General features: G+C 43.3%; 1 protein-coding gene across 5 annotated transcripts in view; it reads right to left on the minus strand.

Moving 5' to 3' along the window:
- PARVA (parvin alpha) overlaps nucleotides 1–20,901 on the minus strand; it is a 167,722-nt gene that overhangs the window by 14,815 nt on the left and 132,006 nt on the right. For 4 of the 5 annotated variants that reach the window (XM_077866446.1, XM_077866443.1, XM_077866448.1 and 1 more), the window contains exons 5-10: nucleotides 14,075–14,215; nucleotides 8,011–8,126; nucleotides 4,502–4,560; nucleotides 2,248–2,267; nucleotides 832–893; nucleotides 60–128 (exon numbers count right to left, since the gene is read on the minus strand). In XM_077866446.1, the coding sequence (XP_077722572.1) occupies nucleotides 60–128; nucleotides 832–893; nucleotides 2,248–2,267; nucleotides 4,502–4,560; nucleotides 8,011–8,126; nucleotides 14,075–14,215 (467 nt within the window). The remainder of the gene's footprint in view (nucleotides 1–59; nucleotides 129–831; nucleotides 894–2,247; nucleotides 2,268–4,501; nucleotides 4,561–8,010; nucleotides 8,127–14,074; nucleotides 14,216–20,901) is intronic. The other variant, XM_077866447.1, reaches the window with a different exon arrangement.

The raw sequence follows: 20,901 nt of genomic DNA on the forward strand, positions 1-20,901 counted from the left end.
TTGGCGGTGCAGGGATGGGGCCCTTAGAACCATGGCTGCACTTAGGGCTTGTTACCCACCTGGGTTTCCAGTTCTGTGACCTCCAGGTTCAGTTTATTCAGATGCTTGTTCACAAAAGTGATGAGTGTCTAAAAGAGAAGCACAAGCCAGGCATGAAGATGGAGACCCTTGTCACTGTCAGACCCTGGAGGCACCTCTGTGACTCCACTGTGAGGACAAGGACCAGTGTGATAACAGTGTGGGACAAGGCCTAGCTAAGGGTGCCAGCCAGGGATCGCTCCTGAGCTGAGTGAGAACGAGCAGCCTACGAGGCTCTTCTGCAAAGCTCCTTGAGTTCGCGGGAGAGGACTGCCCCCATGTTGGTGGTCCCATGCACTGTGTGATTCAAATAGCCAGTTTCAGGGCTGTGAAAGGGGCAGGAAGTCCCAAAAGAGCAAAATGCTAGGTGCAGTGTCCTATCCCAGGGCAGAGGGGCCAGAGAAGAAATGTCCTCATAGGATCCCTCCTTCTAGACTGTCTAGGGCAGGTGCCTGTGTCTGGAGAGGAGGGACGTCTGAGGGAGGAGGCCTGGTTGGCCCATGGTGCAGTGTGGGTGGGAAGACAAGGTGCTTACAGCCTCAGAACCCCCAGGAGACACTGTCATCCTGATGGGAGAAGAAGGGAGGAGATAAGGCATCCAGTAGGAACAAGACTGTAAAGTGTGCATCAGGTAGGAAAGCCCCGAGCGCAGAGAGCCGGTGAGGACACCAGTTTCAGGAAGCTTGCAAGCTACTGGAGTGGGGTCTAATGTTTGGCTGCATCTCCTTCCCCTCCCTTGCTCCTCTTGCTCACCTTTTTCACTACATTGAGTTTGTCTGGTGCGTGGTCAAACAAGGTGTCAAAGGCATCACGTTCTGGAAAAACAGAAAAATGTAAAGTGGAGCAGAGACCTGCTTCCTGGTGAGAAAGCCCAGGCCAAGGTGGCCGCACCTGGAATTCCTCAGTGCATGAAACAATACTGGGAACTCTGGAAGCTGGGTTTGGGGCAGGGATTCGGGATTGATTCTCAGCTTAGAGGATTTTTGTTTCTCTCCCCCCCACCCCGCCCCACACACACACACTTTCTAGGTCAACCCTCTTTAGGGCTGAGGTTGAGGGGCCCTGGCAGGCAGTCTGACTTGTGAGTGGTCATTTCTCTTCAGTATTTATATCCATTACATCATGATTTAGTCATAGATCTAAAGTGTTTCCGAAACTTTTTGGAGGCAGAAAGTTATCCAAATACCAAATCACTTCACCCCCTAATTTTCCAAACCAGGATAGCCACGCCGAACATCATGGTAGCGTGCACGGCCGATTGGATGGGAAGCCTGGGAGCCCCACGACAGAATGTGTGCTCTTCCTCTTGAGTGACCTAGTCACTTCAACCCTTGTGCCTCAGTTGCTGCTTCTGTAAAATGCCATCTGAAGGTAAACCTCCCCCAGGCGTGCTATGAGGATGAAAGAAAAGAATGTATGTGCCTGTGTGCTGTAAACTTTGAAGTGTCTGCCGATCTGAGTTTATTAGCGTTACTGGGGTATCTCACACGTTATCCACAGTAAACACGGGATCGTAGAAAGAGGCAAAGCCATGCCCCCTGCTTTCCTTGCTGGAGCCCCCAGGCTCTCTGAATTCAGAGTAAAATAGTGCATAGAATTTGGAGGCAGGAAATGAGAAGAATGTCCAGGAGGGGCCTGGGGATGGGAAGTCTGGTGGTCCTAGGGCCTGCCTTTTCCTGCTCTTGCACCGATGAGTAAATCTGGGACTGCCAGAGGGGTGACTGAGGTCTCAAACATTCACAGACTGTATAAACAAACGCAAAGTTCTGGGAAATGGGAGCGGGTATGACGTGTGATAAGGAAAGAGGGACAAGACGGCTTCTAGAAGGCTGGACTGAGGGGGAGAGTGGACTGTCCTGAGTGTGTACGTGCACCTCTCTACTTCCACAGCACGCTTAGAACATGCCTGCCCTGCCGAGGCCCAGGGCCCCTCTGGAGCCTGGCAGGGTCCACAGTCCAGGTGCTTATGAAGAAGACTGTGCCACTGTGGCTGGTTTTCCTCTCCCCCCACCAGTAAGCAGACCCTCCCTCCTAAGTGGCCCCGTCACCAGGCTGGTGCAGACACACACGCAGGAAGCAGGCTGAGTGCCTGTTCTTCCCAGCTGCTGTAGAATTAACTAGACCCCCGTGGCAGCCACCAGCACCAGAGGATAATCTTATGCAACTCACCATGCCTTCCGGAAAGAGCCCTGCAGGAGAAAGAGAAAGAAAACAGAATGAGTCTTCTCTGTCTGCCCTTCACTGAAGAGCCTGCAAAGCTCCCTTCCTTGGCATTTTGTTCTGCACGAGGTCTCCAATTGTCAGTAGCCTTTGCCCCAGTACCACCTGTTTTTTCCCTCTGCTACACAGATATGCTGGTGTTTGCACAAAGCCTCGTATGAGTGATATTTGAAGGACTATTTGTTGCTTCAAGTAAAATCCCACTGTTGCTTATAGTTGGGAAGGAATGTCGGACTTGGGGTTTCAACACTCCCACCCATCGCGCTGCCCAGAGTGTTGTGGGCACCTGCCTGGGGACATCAACTTCGTCTTTGTCCCGTTCATTCTGTGATTCCCACCAGACTGCACCTGCCATTGACTCCAAATCGGTTTTTCAAAGAGGGCAGGAATTGGAACCATACTCATAGCAGGGAAGCAGCAAACCACTAACAGGATGAGCATTAGAACAGACGACGTAGATTTACATCTCACAGAGCCACTTGCTTGCTGTGTGACCTTGGGCAAGCTATGGAACCTCTCTGGGCCCCAGCTCTCTTATCTCTATAAAACAAGGATGGTAATGGTAAATAGCTCAGTAGATGTTGTATTACATGATTTAATAGGTAGAAAGGTTTTAGCATAATTCCTAGTATATAGTAAGTGCTTGATACACTTGTTCTCAATGTGTTTTTGGTTCCTATCCTATTGATTTCTTCTAACTGTACGTCTATCACCTATTAAATGATGACTTGGGGGTAGTGTAATGGAAAGAACAGTGAACTTGGAGTTAACTGCTGGATAGACCAAGGATAGCTGCTTCTCCATCTTTGGGATGTGGGGTCTTAGGAGGTGTAGGTGTTGCTTTGTGTATGTATTGTGAGCGTCAACAAGTGTGAAAGTGCCTCATAAACTGTTGTGTGCTGCCATTGTTGGAGCTCACCTCCACCTTCGTGTCTGTGTGGGAGGGTGGCAGGGGGAAACCACAGGGAGCATGGTAAGCAGCTGGGCGTGATTACTCTGTACAACCCAAGTTCATGTTGGGTCAAGGGAGGTCAAGGGAGGGGGGTCAAGCGGGGGTCAAGGGAGGCTGCCGGGCAGGCCGGGGCCAAGGGAGCTTTCCTCCCACCCCACACAGGACCCAGGCCAGGGATTGGTGTGCCTTGTGTATCAGCTGCCCTCTTGGCTGCCAAGACCGGCTCCCAGAGTGATGTGGGGGCTGCCCAATGGGTTCTTCGCGGGCCAGACACTGGGCCTCTTGGGAAGGGCTCCTGCCCATCTGTGCCCAACCCTGGGCTTAATGAAGACACAAGCATGGTGTGGTCCAGACAGGCAGCACCTGGGACCGCCCTCAGCCACCACTGGGGAAGCAAGGTGCCTCCTTGCTTGGAAGGCATGGGTCGGCTGTGATGGTGGAAAGACAGCCCTTCAGGGCCCCGCTGTTACCACAGTGAATCCTCACCACCTCTCTGGTTAGGAAAACACTCCCCAGTTCTGAGATACAGAAACCCAAGGTCTGGGCAAGTGGCACAGCCTGGATTTGGCCTCTGAAGTCAGGCTGGCTGACAGCTCCCTGCTCTTTCCACTTTGCTCTTGTTCAAGGGAACATAGAGGAAAGTTGGGGCAGCAGGGGATGCTGAACACGTACTCTGTGGCTGGGGCTCAGGCCTGCCCCATGATCTCAAGACCCCAGCGACCTGCTTTCTCTACCTAAGAACAAACTTCGCTGCCCCATGGCAAACCTCTTAACATGTTCTGAGATCCCGGTTGCTTCACAGAAATGGAAAAACACAAAACACCAGCCCACCACTCTGAGGCAGGAAAGGGCTTTCTGGGTCATGGCACGTGACCAAATAAATCAGATTCAGAAAAAGAAGAAAAATGTCCTTTTGAAGGTTCACACTTTAAATTCAACCCCATGTTTATGGCATGACGATTTCATGCTGGTTGGCTTTTTTGGGCACACTTTTTTTCCTGGAGTGCCACAAAATTAGAATTTTTCAATCACTGCTAATTCCCTCTCCCCACTTCCCCACCCAAGTTTGTATCTTAAGCATTGAGAGGCATGTTTTGAATGCATGGAAAAGGCTAAACTATAATCATTGGCTGAAGTCTAATCCCTCTTGCAATCCCAATAAATGAAAACTAAATATCAGCAAATGGATGAATTTCGGAGAAACATCTGTGTTCCATTACAGAATCGCTGGCAACAATGGTGTTGACATACTCTGTGTTACCAGTTATTTCCTCTTGGATTTGCCGAGACTGGAGGATTCCTTCTCGTTTCTGAAACGGGGGTGGGGAGGCGGGTGGGGAGGAGGAGAAAAAAAAATATGCTTTAGAAAAATACAAAAAAAAAAAAACTGATTAGCATTCCTGCTATTGAGAAAGTTACTGGTGTTTAAGAAACGAAAGCAGAGAGGAGATAGTGCCAGAAGCAAAACGAGGTCCCCGATTTCCTGGGATTGGACCATACCATTCATACTTAAGTGCAATTAGTGTTTATTCCAAACAAGTTGGCTGTTTCTGGGATGGTGAATCTTTTCTTTCTTTATTGGAAGACATTTTGCTGGAAGCAAACTGTTTGCCTCCTGGAGTAATCCACAGTAAACCAAATGGAAATGAAGGCCAGGGTGTGTCTGCCCTCCAGCTGGGGCCACAGAGGAGAGCCGAGAAACACTTTTAACAGCGGGGCTGGGGTGGAGGACGGAGGTCGATGTGGAGAATTTAAACAGAGGGAGAGTTTTTGTTTTTATTTTTAATGGATAAATGAGGAAGGTTTTCTGTAAGCAGGCAGTCCTCAGGTAACTGGCTTAACTCTCTGAGAAAAGGGTAATGAGTCCTTTGGGAGCCCGCACACTTACCCATCTGCCTACCCACCCTCTCATCCATCCATTTGTCTGTCCATCCATCATCTGTCTACCTCCTCCCATCAATTTATTTCATGAATCAGTGTGTTCTCTGTACAAGAACCTATGTTGGACTGAGTGCAAATGCTATGCAACATCTGACATGACTTCTGACCTTGAGGAACACAGAGTAAAATGGGGTAGATGAAACAGGTATGTGAGAAAGATGGCCAAGAGACAGTCTGGGTTTACGCCGGATGGCGCAGCTCAGTATCACAGTAGGATCCCCCTCCACCCTCAAAAGCGTCAAGTGTAATCAATTATGTGGTCATCCCATGCAGACAGGAAGTGCTGAATGCAGGACAGGAGCCAGCACGTTCAGTTAGGATGGTCAGGGAGGGAACTCTTCCAAGGGGAGGGCATCCTTGAGGTGGGACTTAACAAAACACAGAGGAGAGGGCATTCCAGCAGAAGGGATGGCCTGAGTGCAAAGGCAGAGTCAGGAGAGCACAGATGTGTCTGGGAGACTGTGTGGAGGGACAGTGGCTGCCATCAGTCAGGGGAGAGTCAACTGGGTGCCAGTTTGGAGTTTAAACCTCCTTGTGTGGGTAGGGGAGCCAGTGAAGGAATGTTAGGGCTCAGGAAGACCTTCTGATCCATGTGGGGAGGGAGATTCATTTCATCAGGCTCTACAGCCAGCTTCCAGACACCTAGAGGACAGTAGTCCGGGGATGGCAAGCAGTAGTCAGGGCAAGTTCATCTTCTACAAAGGTGGAGAAGAATATCAAGAGGGAGCTTCCACGCATGAGTGTTTCAGCTGGAACCTGCCTTCTTGCCCTCCTGCCCAAACTTCCAGAACCTTCTCTTCTATTCCCAATAGCCACAGAAACTCGTGTCCTTGCAAAATACTTTTATGGAAGGAAAGGTGGAGCGGGATAAACGCCAAGAGTACATCTGCACTAGATTAGGAAGAGCAGATCATCAAAGCAGAAAAGGAAGTAAAAAAGAAAAATAGAGATATCATTTAAAAGGGATCCAATAAGGATAAATCAAGACTTTTTCCCAATGCAGCTTCAACATATGTATAATTTTCACATGGGGCTAATGGAATTCATGTCCTTGTCTTGTGAGGCTCTTTATAGACATAAAAACTCATCTTCAACTTCAAGCAGAATTCAATACTTTTGTATAGAATGGAAAGGAAATCTGAGTTAAATAACCCCTCACCCAGCATCTGGATTCACCTCGATCTATTATTTCTTGCCTCAAGAAATCTGTGGTTCAGTCAGTGTCTTTTGGCTAATTCTGAGTACTGCTTCTGCGCCTATTTAAGTTGACAAAGCAAAATATTCCATAAGACCTGACATGCATAGGTGCCATTCTGTGTACTTTGTCTTCTTTTTACCTTCATGCTAACAAAACTCTCCACTGATGGCCTGTACCTGAGCTCAAAATAAGGCATGAGATGTGGGCTTACAGTGACCAATGTTTCGAGAAGATTCCACCCCATAATCTTGAATCAGAGTTTTAGAAAATATGAAGAAATGAATGTAAACATTATATACTGGTGAAAATAACACAATAAAGATGGTTTGGATTAACTGGTAAGATGCTTGTACCAGGATGCTCTGGTCTAGTCACATATCCACAGCAGACATAAATGCTTGCCACAGTTGAATGCTCAATACGTGAGGCCAGTTAGTTCCTTGTATCTGCACTTAGCATCTGAACCACACATGTTCGCACCTACCCTGGCACTCTGGTCACCCTCTCTCTCTCTGCTCCTTAGGTGTGGTCTTGCCTCCTGGCAGGCAGGGCCAAGGTGACCATTCCTATTATATCTCCTTGATGTTTAGCAAGTTAGGTACTCACCCAGAAGGTGTGGAAGAAATACTTTATCACCAGGGCATGGCCAAGCAGCTGAGGAGCACCTCACATCCTCTTTCCCTCCACTAACATCTGATCCCTGAAAGCTTAGCTTTTGTCCTGGAGACTTGGCCTGGTGGGGTCAGGCAAAGCCTACCAGCCCTCAAGACTCATCCTCACCAAGGGATGGCAGGGCCGCCATATTGTTTTCTTGTCCAGAGCCCTGGCTAACCAGAGAGCTGCTCATTAGGGCGTTCTCCCTTGCAGCATGTTTACTTGAAAAGAACAGAAACAAGTAAACAGAATGCTGACCTTTCCTAAATGGGCATAAAGTTGGAAAATGAAATTGAATTTGAGTATGTAATGGGGTTAGGAGCAGAGTGAGAGAGTCACAGGGAGAGAGCACACCCTCATTGTGGAAATTACACAGCCATATGTGAATGGAAATTCCATCCAACAATCTGGAAAAGATGACCTGAGATCCCAGCCTTACTTCTCTGGGCAGGTGAAAAGCAGCAGTGCCCTGAATACAGGCACAGCCAGTCAGGGGCTCTCTCAAACACACATGCACACATGCACGGGTATCTGCCTCTCCCCAATATCTGTGCCTCGTTTGTTTATGAACAAAAAATGATTTTCCATGGCTTGCAGGATATACACCCAGGGATATACCTTTCTTGTGATTCTATTGCACACACTTCACAAACATATACACCTCACACCCTCAAATATACAGTACACAGACACCTCCTGATAAAAACACATAAAGCCCAGATGCATGCCCCCCCACAAGGCTAGCCCATATTCAAGGATTTGCTCTTCCACCCTTTGCACATGTAACTGCTCGCTGCCCACATGTATCAGATAGTGCACTAACATGCTTTCCAACATAGAGCACACCAAGAACACTCAGCATTGATTCCACTCTGTTTGTAATAAGCTACCCAGGCTGCCTTAGTTCCCATATGAACTCGGCCTCTATACCTCTTTAAGGGCACAGATGTTTGTAGTGCCATCTTACCTGGACCACAACCACTTGGATAGAGACATGATCTGGGAGTCGGATTGGTGCCCGGAAATACTGGGACAGAGCAACTAGCAGATGCAAGATGGCTACCAGGCTCTTGGCATGAACAGCTGAAATAAAAGATGATTTAAAAATTAGAGAATCTTCTTCCAGGCAAATATAAGCAGATATTAAAAATGTAGCAGTACCATACCCAATGTACCTTTTATCATCCACCCCCCCTTTCCACTAAGGGTCTCACAGGCCTCCCCCTTAGGCCGCCTCATTCTTGGCTAAGTCCCATGGAGCTGCTTCTTGGAACATGTTATTGTTGGATTTCCAATATAGTGCCTCTCCACTCTAATTCAAGTTTCCAGTTGGGACCCGGATAACTGCTGAATTTTAAGATCAGATCAGCCCTCTGCCACCCCCATGTTTTTGTTCATTCTATTCTAACAACCATGAGTATGTCTGCTCTGCATCCTCTTTCCCTTCCCACTTGACTGAGAATTCTCTGGGTTATCACTGCTACCCATGTCCCAAGGCTCTATGCAAAACATGTCTTCCATAAATGCACACTGAGTCAGGAACACTGGATCTTTTCCTTTGTTCAGGGCTTACAGTCCCTTGAGGAAGGCATGACGCATCTGAAGGGTTTTGTTGCTCTTTTGAGTACTGTATATGGTCAGTGTAGGCAGTGCCCCTTGGGGAATAGCTGGGAGAGGATGTTTATGACCCAACTAGCTTCTACAGCTATTGAGCAGCATGCTAGATGTTAAACCACTTGTAATAGGGAAGGGTGGGCAACCAATGAGTTGTCGTTTCACAGTAGAGAGGAGAGAGAGTAGAAAAACACTGTGACGTAATGGGTCTCACTTGACAAGCTCTGTATTTGTTTCCTGCTTCATGACCTTGGGTAGGCCACTCAAGGACTTTGAGCCTCAATCTGCTCATCCTCACAAATGGGAATAATAGTACCTATGCAGAAATATGAGTTGTACGAATATTCAGAGATAATATAGGCAAAGCTTCTAGTACATAGCAGATGCTTAGGAACAGTTGATATTTTTTATTATGATTTATAAGAAAATACAATACCTGGCACCTAGGTGATTAAATCATGCCAACCTTCTCTTCTCTCTCACAAAAGGAAAGATTCACCAGATACTTTACCTGCCTTCACAGCTCTACCAGCCTCATGGGCTCCTTTTACAGGGAGGCATTTAAGGAAAGAACAAAAAAATGCTCATTTTGTGTACTTAGTACAAACTGGGCCCATTATTAGGGTGTCCTTTGGTCTGCCCTGGGATTGATGAATCTGTTTCAACAGAAGCTTTAAGAAATCACCAAGAAAAGGAAATGACTCAGACATTCCTTGGGAATTCATTAGAGTTACTTGTTATCACTGCTTTTTCAAAGAAGGTTTTCCACTGACTGACTATGAGCAGCAGCTCCCCACACCAACAAACAGAGATGATCTGCTCCTAACTCAGCCTTCCAGAAGACAGTTTCAGTTCTGGGCTTTTGGGCATCATCCAAAGTTTTACCCCACAGTTACAATCTCCGAAAAGGAGGCTGACGGGGTGTGTTTGCTGCCAGGCAGATGCATAATTGGGTTTGCTCTTCTGATCCCAATGGCCATACCATGGATCCAGTCACTGCGGATTGTAAGGACATTTGCTAACTCTCTCCTTTTTAATGACAAAACATAATGCTAGAGCAGGTGTGGCCGAAAAGATTGTTCTTAAGTCCTGGTGACATTGTACTTCACGGTCTCACTAAGCAACACAGAGCTATTTTATAAGCACCATTCAGATGCCAGTCTCTTTTGATGAGTGCTCTGTCCTCCGGGGAATTTTTTCAGAAGAAGTAATTACAGTTTCCCTCACCCTCTCTCTTCCTCTCACACACATGCTACATGTGCAAAGATGTTAATTATCATGTAATATATTATCATTTAAAAAAATCTGGAAAACACTGTCTAGTAACCAGAGGGTAGTTTAGACCAGTGGTTTTCAAAAAAAATTTTTTTTTTTTTTTTTTTTTTTTATTAAGCAGAGAAACTCTTTAAGAGCCATTAGGCGAAACAGATGAAAAAAGTACAAGTGCTCTGGTCTCCAAGTCCTAACTGCAGCCCACCCACAGCTGCTTCTCTCCTCAGTGATGCCTGAGTTCCTCCTGGCAAATCATTAGGTTGGGTCAAGCATGGTTTAATAATCGCTGCTTTAATAAATCATGGTATGTCCACATAATGGAATAGTTTCCATGCACTGAAAATCGCTGTTGAAACAATGTAGCTATAAATATTAATAACATAATGTTAAACAGAAACAATAGAAATAATGTGAACATATACATTTATGGATATACATATAGAAATACATATGTACATATGTAAGTGTATATACACACACATACAAACATGTGCTTGTGGCCGGGACTCGGAAAGGAATGTTAAAAAAAATGAAAATATGATTGTTTCCTATTTCAAAGTTTTCTGTAGGATAAAGATATGTCGTCTTTCTCCATTAAGATAAATCCTAACAACCTTTGGATATTTGGGTACCTTTCTCACTGCCACATCTGAGTGTCTCCAGGACGCTCTAGCATTTTGCCTGATGCTAGACAAAATCTAGAGCCACTGTGCTTTTGCGCTCAAGTCAGGACAGCAATGTGCAGATTTAGAGCAAGGCCAAGGCTCTACTGTATAAACTGGGCACTTAGTCACTGTACCAAGAGTGGAAAAACAGTGTCAAAGGAGCTGCCGAGTTAGAAATAGTCCTCCGAATAGGAGTTGTGATGGAAATAGAAATTGGTGTGATTTTTTTGGAGGCGATTTGACAATATGCATTATGACCTTAGAAATGTACATATACTTTGGCCCTAAAATACTACTCCTAGGTATTTATCCTAAAGAAATGTGGCTACAAGCAGAGAGAACTCATCGGGCTATACTGATGATAGTGGCGGGGAGGGCAGGGCGGGGGGGGACAGTCTCAAAATCCATCATTAATTAAATAGCTTATGATACATTCATACAAGGTCCTGTTACATAATGTTAAAAGTGACAGACTAATGATCTGTAAAGATATACATCTTCTAAATATATACAGACTGATCTCATCTTTGTAAAAATAAAATACATTTTCATAAGTACATAAACACACAATTATTTATCTATTTCTTACACACAAACACAAGCATGACTTGATGGAGCACACCACCGGTTGGTAAGTCCCTGTCTCTGGGTGGGCAGCTTAGTGCACAGGCTCCATGGCCAGACTCTCTGGCTCTCACTCCCGGCTCTACCACTTACACCTGTGTGACCTTGGACAATGATACTCCTTTAGCAAATATTACTGTGCTTAGTAAGTGCCAGTCACTCTTCTAGATCCTGGGGATTCAATAGTGAAGAGACAACAATACTCAGCCTCATGAAGCCTACGTAGATTAGTTTCTTAACCTCCCTCTGCCTCTCTTTTCCCATCTGCAAAATGGGGATAACAGAATGCTTACCTCAGATGGTTGAGTGAGGATTATGAGGATCAAAATATGTAAACTGCTTAGAATAGTACAAAGCATACAGCATAACCATAAATATGTTAGATGCTAACATTTAAATTTCTTTTATCTTTGTAAATTCTTAATAACGAAAATTGTTATTAAGGAAGAACCCTCTAGAGCCCTACATGAAGAGCCTTCGTAACTCAGGGCTGCCGCTGCCACCTTAATCCTGACTGGAAAGACGATACAATGTCAAACAGGCAGAGGAGAACAGGAGGGATTGAACTTCCCCCACCAAGAGCCCACCATATTCATTATGGAAGAAACCACTGCTGGTTGCAAACAGGCATCGCAGGGAGCTAGCCACGGAGATAATTATCCCTCTGACCCAGTAATTCATCTCCCTTCTGGAAATCCATCTGACGGGAATAATTTGAGAGAAGCAAAAAAAGACACAACCTAAGACATTTGGCTTGGCCCCATCTGATGGTAGCCATAGGCGAGCAAATATCTTAAAAGGATCAACGTCAACATAGGGTTTAAATTTACTATGGGATTATCTCCCCCATGAAATAGAAGCAGCTGTCAAAAGTAAGTACAAAGATCACACGGGAATATAGAAAATATGATCTAATATTAAGAGAAAGTAAAACACCAGAATGTGACTCATCAAGTAAAAATATGCATGGATATGGACAGTAGTGGGCAAAAAAATGGAAATAGCTAGATGAGAACGGTAATACAGGGGATTGTTGTACTCATATATATTTCCCTATAAAAATGAAGGTAAATATGAACCAAACAAATCATTAAAAGCCCCTGAAGACAATGGTCCTGAAGTGTCTTTAAAAAGTTCCATTCTTCTGTGGCTCCTGCATGGTTCAGTTGGTTAAGCGTCTGACTCTTGGTTTCAGCTCAGGTCATGGTCATGAGACTGAGCCTCACATTGGGGCTGGAGATTCTCTCCCTTTACCTCTCCTCCCCACTCATGTGTGCACTTCCACTTGCTCTTGCTCTCAATCTCTGAAACCAATCAATCCTGAAATAAATTAATCCTAAAAATCTTTTTTAAAGATTTTTTTTAATTTGAGAGAGCAGAGTGAGCAAGAGAGAGAGAGAACATGAGTGAGGGTCAGGGGCAAAGGGAGAAACCGATTCCCCACTGAGCAGGGAGCCTGATTCAGGGACCCTGGGTTCATGACCCATGCTGAAGGCTTAACCAACTGAGCCACCCAGGATCCCATAAATAAATCTTAAAAAGTTCCATTCTTCTATCTCAGTCTTTCCCAAGCTGTGTTCCCTGGTAAGTGAAAAGGTGTTTTGTTTGGAGGGGTATATAGAGATGGTCCATATTCAGGGAGTAGGAAATAGGATGAAATGAAACTAAGCAGGTGTCTTTATCAGAAGACTTCAATGCTCATGACTGTGGTGGATTTCCAAACTGTAGATGCAGCTCCTACATACATAATCAAGCGCTTCCCACCCCAAGCCCCTGCACTGGGGGCAACATCCAGGGCCCAGGTCTTGGCCTCTCCTCCTCCTGCTCTTGGGTGTTTCTCTCTGTCAGGCAGAGGATGACCTGTTAGGCACTGTGTGTGGTGCGCACGAAGATGTGATTATGCTGTAGGAGACACCTGGTGTCTTGCCTCTGCTGTCAGATGCTAGAAACTTGCCGAAGAGGTTGTGTCTGGCAGCTACTGAGCCTCTAAGTTAAGGGGTAAAGATTTCCTTTTCTTTCCCAAGTTGGAAAGGCATTTTTGTTTTGTTTTGTTTTGTTTTTGGTAGGGAGGAAAGGTGTCCGTTGTAAGTTGTATAAACTGGGAGCAAGAAGGCCTAATACTTAACCCCTTAATACTTAAAAGCAAAGAACGCAATCTAAATCATCTTATTAATCTGAATTCTTATTTCATCATTTACAAAGAACAAAACAACTTTGGGCCCCTTCTGAGAAATCTGGTGTTGCCATTGGGATCCCTCAATCTGCTGATTTAATGCTGATTCTGTTACAGGCTCATCCTGTCCAGATTAGACTGGCGGGCCCTTAAGGCAGTAGCAGAATGGACAGTTGATACTTCCCCAGATTCAGGAGCTACACTAGCTGTGAAATCTGAATGTGAAAATGCTGCTCCAGGGCCTGCAACCTCAGCCAGATCTTGGCTCCTTCTGGAAAACGAGGGGCTGAGAGGGAGGGCATGGGCTTCAGGACAGAGCCAAGCTCCTGCTCCCCTGCTCCTCAGCTGCCTGCATGTAGGGATCCCCACCTCCTGAAGCCTCTATGAGTTGATCACACAGCTGCTTCCAAAGCTGTGTTGGGGCTCAGAAGTAGCTCAGAGGAGTCTCCTCCTCTTCCCAATCTCATATGAGCTTGCTACAAACCGCCCTGCACAGAAAGGCACACCGGATTGGGTTATTTCCCAGCCATGCAGAGAAGTCCTCTAAGGAAGGGCACGTCTTGCTCAACGATAAATGGGTCTGCACCCCTCCCCTGCCCCGGGCCTGCCAGCTTCCTGGATGGCTTCTTGGGGGAAATCCCGGGCTGGGGACCATAGCCCCCATCCTTCTTTGTAAAACTCACAGTCCACGTTCCACTTGATGCTCCTGGGAGGAAGCTTCAGGGTTTCATTGATTTTCTCCAGGACGGTCTGCAGCTTTTGCTTCTGAGCAATCTCTGACTGGGTGACTTCAGCAACGTTCAGTTTCTCGCTCTCAAGTTTCTCTGGGGTGCCAAGGGGGAAAGACAGTGGCTGTTATCTCTAGCCACAGACACCCCCAACTCACGTGCTTCCTCGCTCGTTCATTCGCTCACACTCACACCTGTGCTCATGCATCTACTCACGTACACCTGCACTCACACATCCCCTGTCCCCACAAGTGTATACTGAGCACCTGCTCTGTGAGGGACACTGCTCTCCCCTCATGTGATGGTGGCACTAGTGGCAGCAGTGCTGTGAAAACTTGTGACTGTGTCTTGTATCCCCACACGATAAGCTCCTAGGAGCAGGGAAGTGAGGTATGTAACCCAGCCTGTCATCATTGAACCCTTTTCCACCATTCCAGATTTTTCCTTCTTTTCAAGTGTGCCTTCTCTAAGTGTACTCTGAGCCATGACTAGGGGGGCTGTGTGCCTCCTGTGGGCAGGGGTCTTTATTCAAACCCTTTTGCACATTTCTGTAGTATGCACATTTCTGTAGTATGTGTCATGCTTAATCACATTTATCTCTTCTAAGCACCTCTTTTTATTTTTATTTTTTAAAGATTTTATCTATTCATGAGAGAGACAGAGAGAGGGGCAGAGACATAGGCAGAGGGAGAAGCAGGCTCCCTGTGGGAAACCTGAGGCAGGACTTGATCCCAGGACCTGGGCCAAAAGCAGATGCCCAACCACTGAACCACCCAGGTGCCCCACCTTCTTTCCTTTTAAATCCACCTAGAATGTAGCTTATTCGATGTGTCCTGTTTCATGAATTCGAGGGCATTGTTTCTTTACTTTCTTTCCCATATATTAACATCCCTGAAATCAGAGTGTCTTAGAGCTGATGGCATTCTACAGCTGTGCAAGCTAGGTGGAAGACAGGAGATCTCACTGCTTCCACGTGTGTGCACTGTGTCCTAGCCCTTCACAGTGTGGCCACTTCCAGGTCTCAGCCTAGAAGAACACTTTCAAAAAGTAGGAAGTAAAACATCTAGGGAATAAAAAAGCTTTGGGTAACAGTAGTTTAAATGATTTTTCTTTTTTCTGAGTGGTACTTTAAAAATGGTACGTTTTGAAATCAGTTGTTCCTGCATGCACTGGCATGTCCCCGTAACACTTAAAGGCAAACACAGTCTAATCATTTCATCGGTCTAAATTTTTATCTGTTAGGACAACTTTTGCATTTCTGAATGTTATCTGCTGCTGGATTCACCTAATTCTACTCTCCACAACTCATTCAGGATTGGTAGAATTGATACTCTGAAATATGTTTAAAATGTCTTTTTCCTTTATTTTAAAGGACTACTATACAAAAAAATTTAAAATTTATGTGACTAGTCCCCTAAGTAGCTTATTTCTTTTGTTTTTCAGTAGTTGTAGCTTATCCAGGTCAAATATGTCTTGGTTAATTCTTTGAAGATGAGATTGTCCACTGGAGAATTTCTTCAGGTTCTGTGGATTTAAGAATTCTTTCCTGCATCTGGTTAGAATGAGCTCAGGCTCTTCTCGTCTGTGAAGGCCTGAGTGTGCTCTTTCTCTTCTCTTTAGTTGCTTATGGCCATCGTTCTTTAATTCTCAATATCTGGGATTTAATAAGCCTATATTTGAATGTCTTCCTCTTGATTGTTCAAGTTGAAGAGACCATGTGTGCCTTTTCCATTTTTAGACTGTGAATTCTTATCTTGAATCCTCTCCTACCGAAGAAATGACAAGTTGTTTTCATTTTATTTTGCAATCACAATTTTGGTAGTTTGGTAGAGGCTGCCCAAAGTGCTAGGTTAAGGAAACTTCTGAAGCCTTCTCCTGGCTGAGAGGAAAAGATCGCCAGCTTAGGATAGTGATGAGTGTCTTGGGAGAGGTCCTGGTGGGGGGTGGGGGAGGAGAGGAAGCATCAGAACCACTCTGGCCAGCCCTGATGTGGTACATCATTGCCTGTGATCTTTTATATTTATAACCTTCAGCTGGCATTGGACTTCTTAGGTCTCTGAGTCTGTTTTCTAGCTCAATAATTTTTTTTTGCACTGTGTCCATTCTGTTTTCATTTTTTAAAAATTGGATTTTAGACATTACCCACTGAAACACTCATTTTTTTGTTTTTACCAAGATTTTTTAATTGTCACATTACTAACATTATAATGCTTTCTTCTTAAAATTAAAAAAATTCTGTTTTTTAGCATCTGGCATTATTGAGGAGAAGACTTTTTATGGCTTGCTAATTTCTTTTGCATTACTAATTTTTGAGATGATGTAATTCTGCTTTACTTTTTTCCTACTTTTTTATGCTTTGGGTTTCTTTTTTTGCTTTTAATTTTTGTTGGCTATTTTATTTTGGCACTGACATTGGTATTATGTGGATTTGAGTAGATAGAATATATACATATATATATTTAAAGATTTTATTTATTTATTCATGAGAGACGCAGACACAGGCAGAGGGAGAAGCAGGCTCCACTCAGGGAGCCTGACGTGGGACTCGATCCAGGGACTCCAGGATTACGCCCTCAGCTGAAGGCAGATGCTCAACTGCTGAGCCACCCAGGCATCCCAGATAGAATATATCTTAAAGTAAAATTTATTAATAGTTTTTCATGCTCACACACACAAACAGGAAGAGCTCTCTTATTCTTTCTCTGTTAATGAAAGTGAGATTTCTGGCTACTTTTTTTTTTTTCATTCAAACATAAATCATGAGTATTTTTGTCAATATATATGGATATAGCTCATTTTTTGGTACCTTTTGACCACCTTCACCCACTCTGTCCCCCCACCCCAACCCCTTATTTCTGGCCATTTCTGGATCTATGAGCTTGTTTTTTTTTTTCTTTAATAAAGATTCAACATACAAGTAAGATCATATGGTATTTCACTTAGCATAGTGTTCTCAAAGTCCATCTACATTGTTGTAAGTGGCAAGATTTCATTCTTTTTTATAGCCAAATAATGCTGCGCTGTATAAATATATATACACCATATCTTCTTTATTCATTTATCTATTGATAGACGTGTAAGTTGTTCTCGTATCTTGGCTATTGTAAATAATGCTGCAGTGAACATAGGGATGCACATATCTTTCAAGTTAGCTTTGTCATTTTCTTTAGACAAATGACCAGAAGTAGACTCACTGGATCATACAGCATTTCCACTTTTAATTTTTAAAGAATTCTCATGCTGTTCAATGGCTGAACCAATTTACATTCTTAGCAGCAGTGCATATAGGTTCACTTTTCTCCATGTCCTTGCCAGGATTTATTTCTTGTCATTCTGATACTAGCCATTCTATTCTGACTGTTTGGTAGTATCTTATTGTGGTTTTGGTTGATGATTACTGATGTTGTGTACCTTTTCATGTGTCTGTTAGCCATCTGAGAGTGTCTTCTTTGGAAAAGTGTCTATTTAGATCTGTGCATTTTAAAATTAGATTGTATTTTTTTCCTTTTTTCCCCCCATTCAGTTTCAAGAGTTCTTTATATATTTGATATTAACCCCTAGCAAATATTTCCCCCCAGTCGGTAGGTTGCCTTTTCATTGTGTGGATGGTTTCCTTTGTTGTGCAGCTTTTTATTTTGATGAAGTCCCACTTATTTTTTTGTTGTTGTTATTTTATTTTGCCTTTGCTTTTTCTGTCAAACCCAAAAACACAATCACTGAGATCAATATGAAATAGATCACTGCCTATGTTTTCTTGTAGGACTTTTATGGTTTTGGGTCTTTTTTTTTTAATAAATTTATTTTTTATTGGTGCTCAATTTGCCAACATATAAAACAACACCCAGTGCTCATCCCATCAAGTGCCCCCGTCAGTGACCATCACCCAGTCACTCCCACCCCCCGCCCACCTCCCCTTCCACCACCCCTAGTTCGTTTCCCAGAGTTAGGAGTCTCTCATGTTCTGTCTCCCTTTCTGATATTTCCCACTCATTTTTTCTCCTTTCCCCTTTATTCCCTTTCACTATTTTTTATATTTCCCAAATGAATGAGACCATAAAATGTTTGTCCTTCTCCGACTGACTCATTTCACTCAGCATAATACCCTCCAGTTCCATCCACCTCGAAGCAAATGGTGGGTATTTGTCGTTTCTAATGGCTGAGTAATATTCCATTGTATACATGGATAAAGAAGATGTGGTTTATGTATACAATGGTTTCGGGTCTTATGTTGAATTCTCTAACCCATTTTGAGTTAGTGTTTGTAAATGTTGTAAGATAGTGGTCCACTTTCATTCTTTTGCATGTGGCTGTCCAGTTTTCCCAATGCCATTTATTGAAGAATCTATATTCTAGGCTCCTTTGTCATAAGTTAATTGGCCATATTTGTGTGGCTTTATTTCTAGGCTCTCTGTTCCATTAACATGTGTCTGTTTTTATGCCAATACCATACTGTTTTTTTTTTTTTAATACCGTACTGTTTTAACTACTGGAATTTTGTAATACAGTTTGAAATCAGGGAGCATGGTGCCTCCAGCTTATTCTTCCTTGTCAAAATTGCTTTGGCTATTCAAGGTCTTGTGTGGTTGCATACAAATTTACAAATCTTTGGATCCTCTGTTCTATTTTTTTTTTCTGGGCAATGTCTTTATTTTATCTATTTTCATTTGCATATAATTGACTAAAATGTTATATTAGTTTCAATTGTACAAAATAGTGATTCAACAAGTTTATTTATTATGCTATGTTCACTACAATGTAACTACCATTTGTTTTAATACATCTTCATTACAACATCATTGACTATGTTCCTTCTGCTGTGTCTTTTTATTCCCATGACTTATTTCATAACTGGAAGCCAATTTCTTCCATCCCCTTATTCTGTGAAAACTACCATTGGAATCTCAATAGAGATTGCACTGAATCTGTAGATTACTTTGGGTAGTATAGGCATTTTAACAATATCAATTCTTCTAATCCATGAACACAGAATATCTTTCCATTTGTTTGTTATCTTCAGTTTCTTTCAGCAATGTCTTGTAATTTTAAGTGTACGGGTTTTTCACCTCCTTGGTTAAGTTTATTCCTTGGTATTTATTCTTTTTGATGTGATTGTACATGGGATTATTTTCTTAATTTCTTTCTGATAGTTTGTTTCTTGGTGTATAGAAATGCAACACATTTTTATATATTATCTTAGATAAAAAAGCTTTCTGCTTCCCACCATCGGGTATGTGGGCTTGTCATATAGAGCCTTTATTATGTAGAGATATGTTCTCTCTGTACCCACTCTGTTGAGAATTTTTATCATGAATGGATGTGGAATTTTGTCAAATGCTTTTTCTGCATCTATTGAGATGATTATATGATTATTATCCTTCATTTTGTTAATGTGGCAAATCACAGATTGATTTGTGAATGTGGAACCATTCTTGCATCCTTGGAATAAATCCCACGTGAACATGGCATATGATCCTTTTATTTTTTTTTAAAGATTTTATTTATTTATTCATGAGAGATACAGAGAGAGAGGCAGAGACACAGGCAGAGGGAGAAGCAGGCTCCATGCAGGGAGCCTGACGTGGGACTCGATCCCGGGTCTCCTGGGCCAAAGGCAAGCTCTTAACCGCTGAGCCACCCAGGTGTCCCCATATGATCCTTTTAATGTACTGTTGAATTCACTTTGTAAATATTTTGTTGAGGATTTTTGTATCTATGTTCGTTAGGGATGTTGTTGCAATTTTCTTGTGGCATCCTTGTCACAAGGAGGTTTTAGCATCGAGGTAACACTGGTTTTGTAAAATAAGCCTGGAAGTGTTCCCTCCTCTTCTGTTTTTGAGAAGAGTTTGAGAAGGATTGGTAGTAATTTTCCTTTAAATGTGTGATAGAATTCACCAGTGAAGCCATCTGGTCCTGGACTTTGTTTGTTGGGGACTTTTTGGTTACTGATTCAATCTCCTTACTAATAACCAGTTTGTTAAGATTTTATTTTCTTCATGATTCAGTTTTGTTAGGTTGCATATTTCTAGAAATTTACCAATTTCTTCTAAGTTGTACAATTATTGGTGTATAATTTTTTATAGTAGTCTCATGATCCTTTGTATTTCTGTAGTATCAGTTGTAAAAACTCCTCTCTCATTTCTGATTTTGAGTCCTTTCTTTGCTTGTGAGTCTAGCTAAAGGTTTGTCAATTCCGTTTATCTCTTAAAAAACAACTTAGTTTCATTGATCTTTTCTATTATCCTTTTAGTTTCTAAACATTTCTCTATATGATACATGTCTCACTCAAACATATGAGCATCTATGTCAGTACATATTGATATAACTCATTTAAAAAATCCACATAAGACTCATAACTTATTCAACCATTCCTCTGTAGATATATAGTTATAAGCCACCTTTTTCCTATTTGTATTAAAGGTTTTTTAAAAAAAGATTTTATTTATATATTTGACAGAGCGAGCACAAGCAGGTAGGTGGGGAGCAGCAGGCCGGGGGGAGAAGCAGACTCCCTGCTGAGCAAAGCCTGATGAAGGCTCCATCCCAGAACTCCGGGATCATGACCTGAGCCAAAGGCAGATGCTTAACAGACTGAGCCACCCAGGAGCCCCTGTATTAAAGTTTCAATAAACATTGGGTGTGTGTGTGTGTGTGTGTGTGTGTGTGTGTGTGTTACCAACTGATTATTGCCAGTAAAAGGAAAAGCTGTTGCCTTACAGATTTTCTTAAATAGAGTCATCTTACCAAATCTCCTTGTTAGTTCTATTATTGTTTGAGTCTTTAGC

Source organism: Canis aureus, chromosome 23 (assembly GCF_053574225.1).
Source record: "Canis aureus isolate CA01 chromosome 23, VMU_Caureus_v.1.0, whole genome shotgun sequence".
In the NCBI taxonomy this organism is placed as follows: domain Eukaryota; kingdom Metazoa; phylum Chordata; class Mammalia; order Carnivora; family Canidae; genus Canis; species Canis aureus.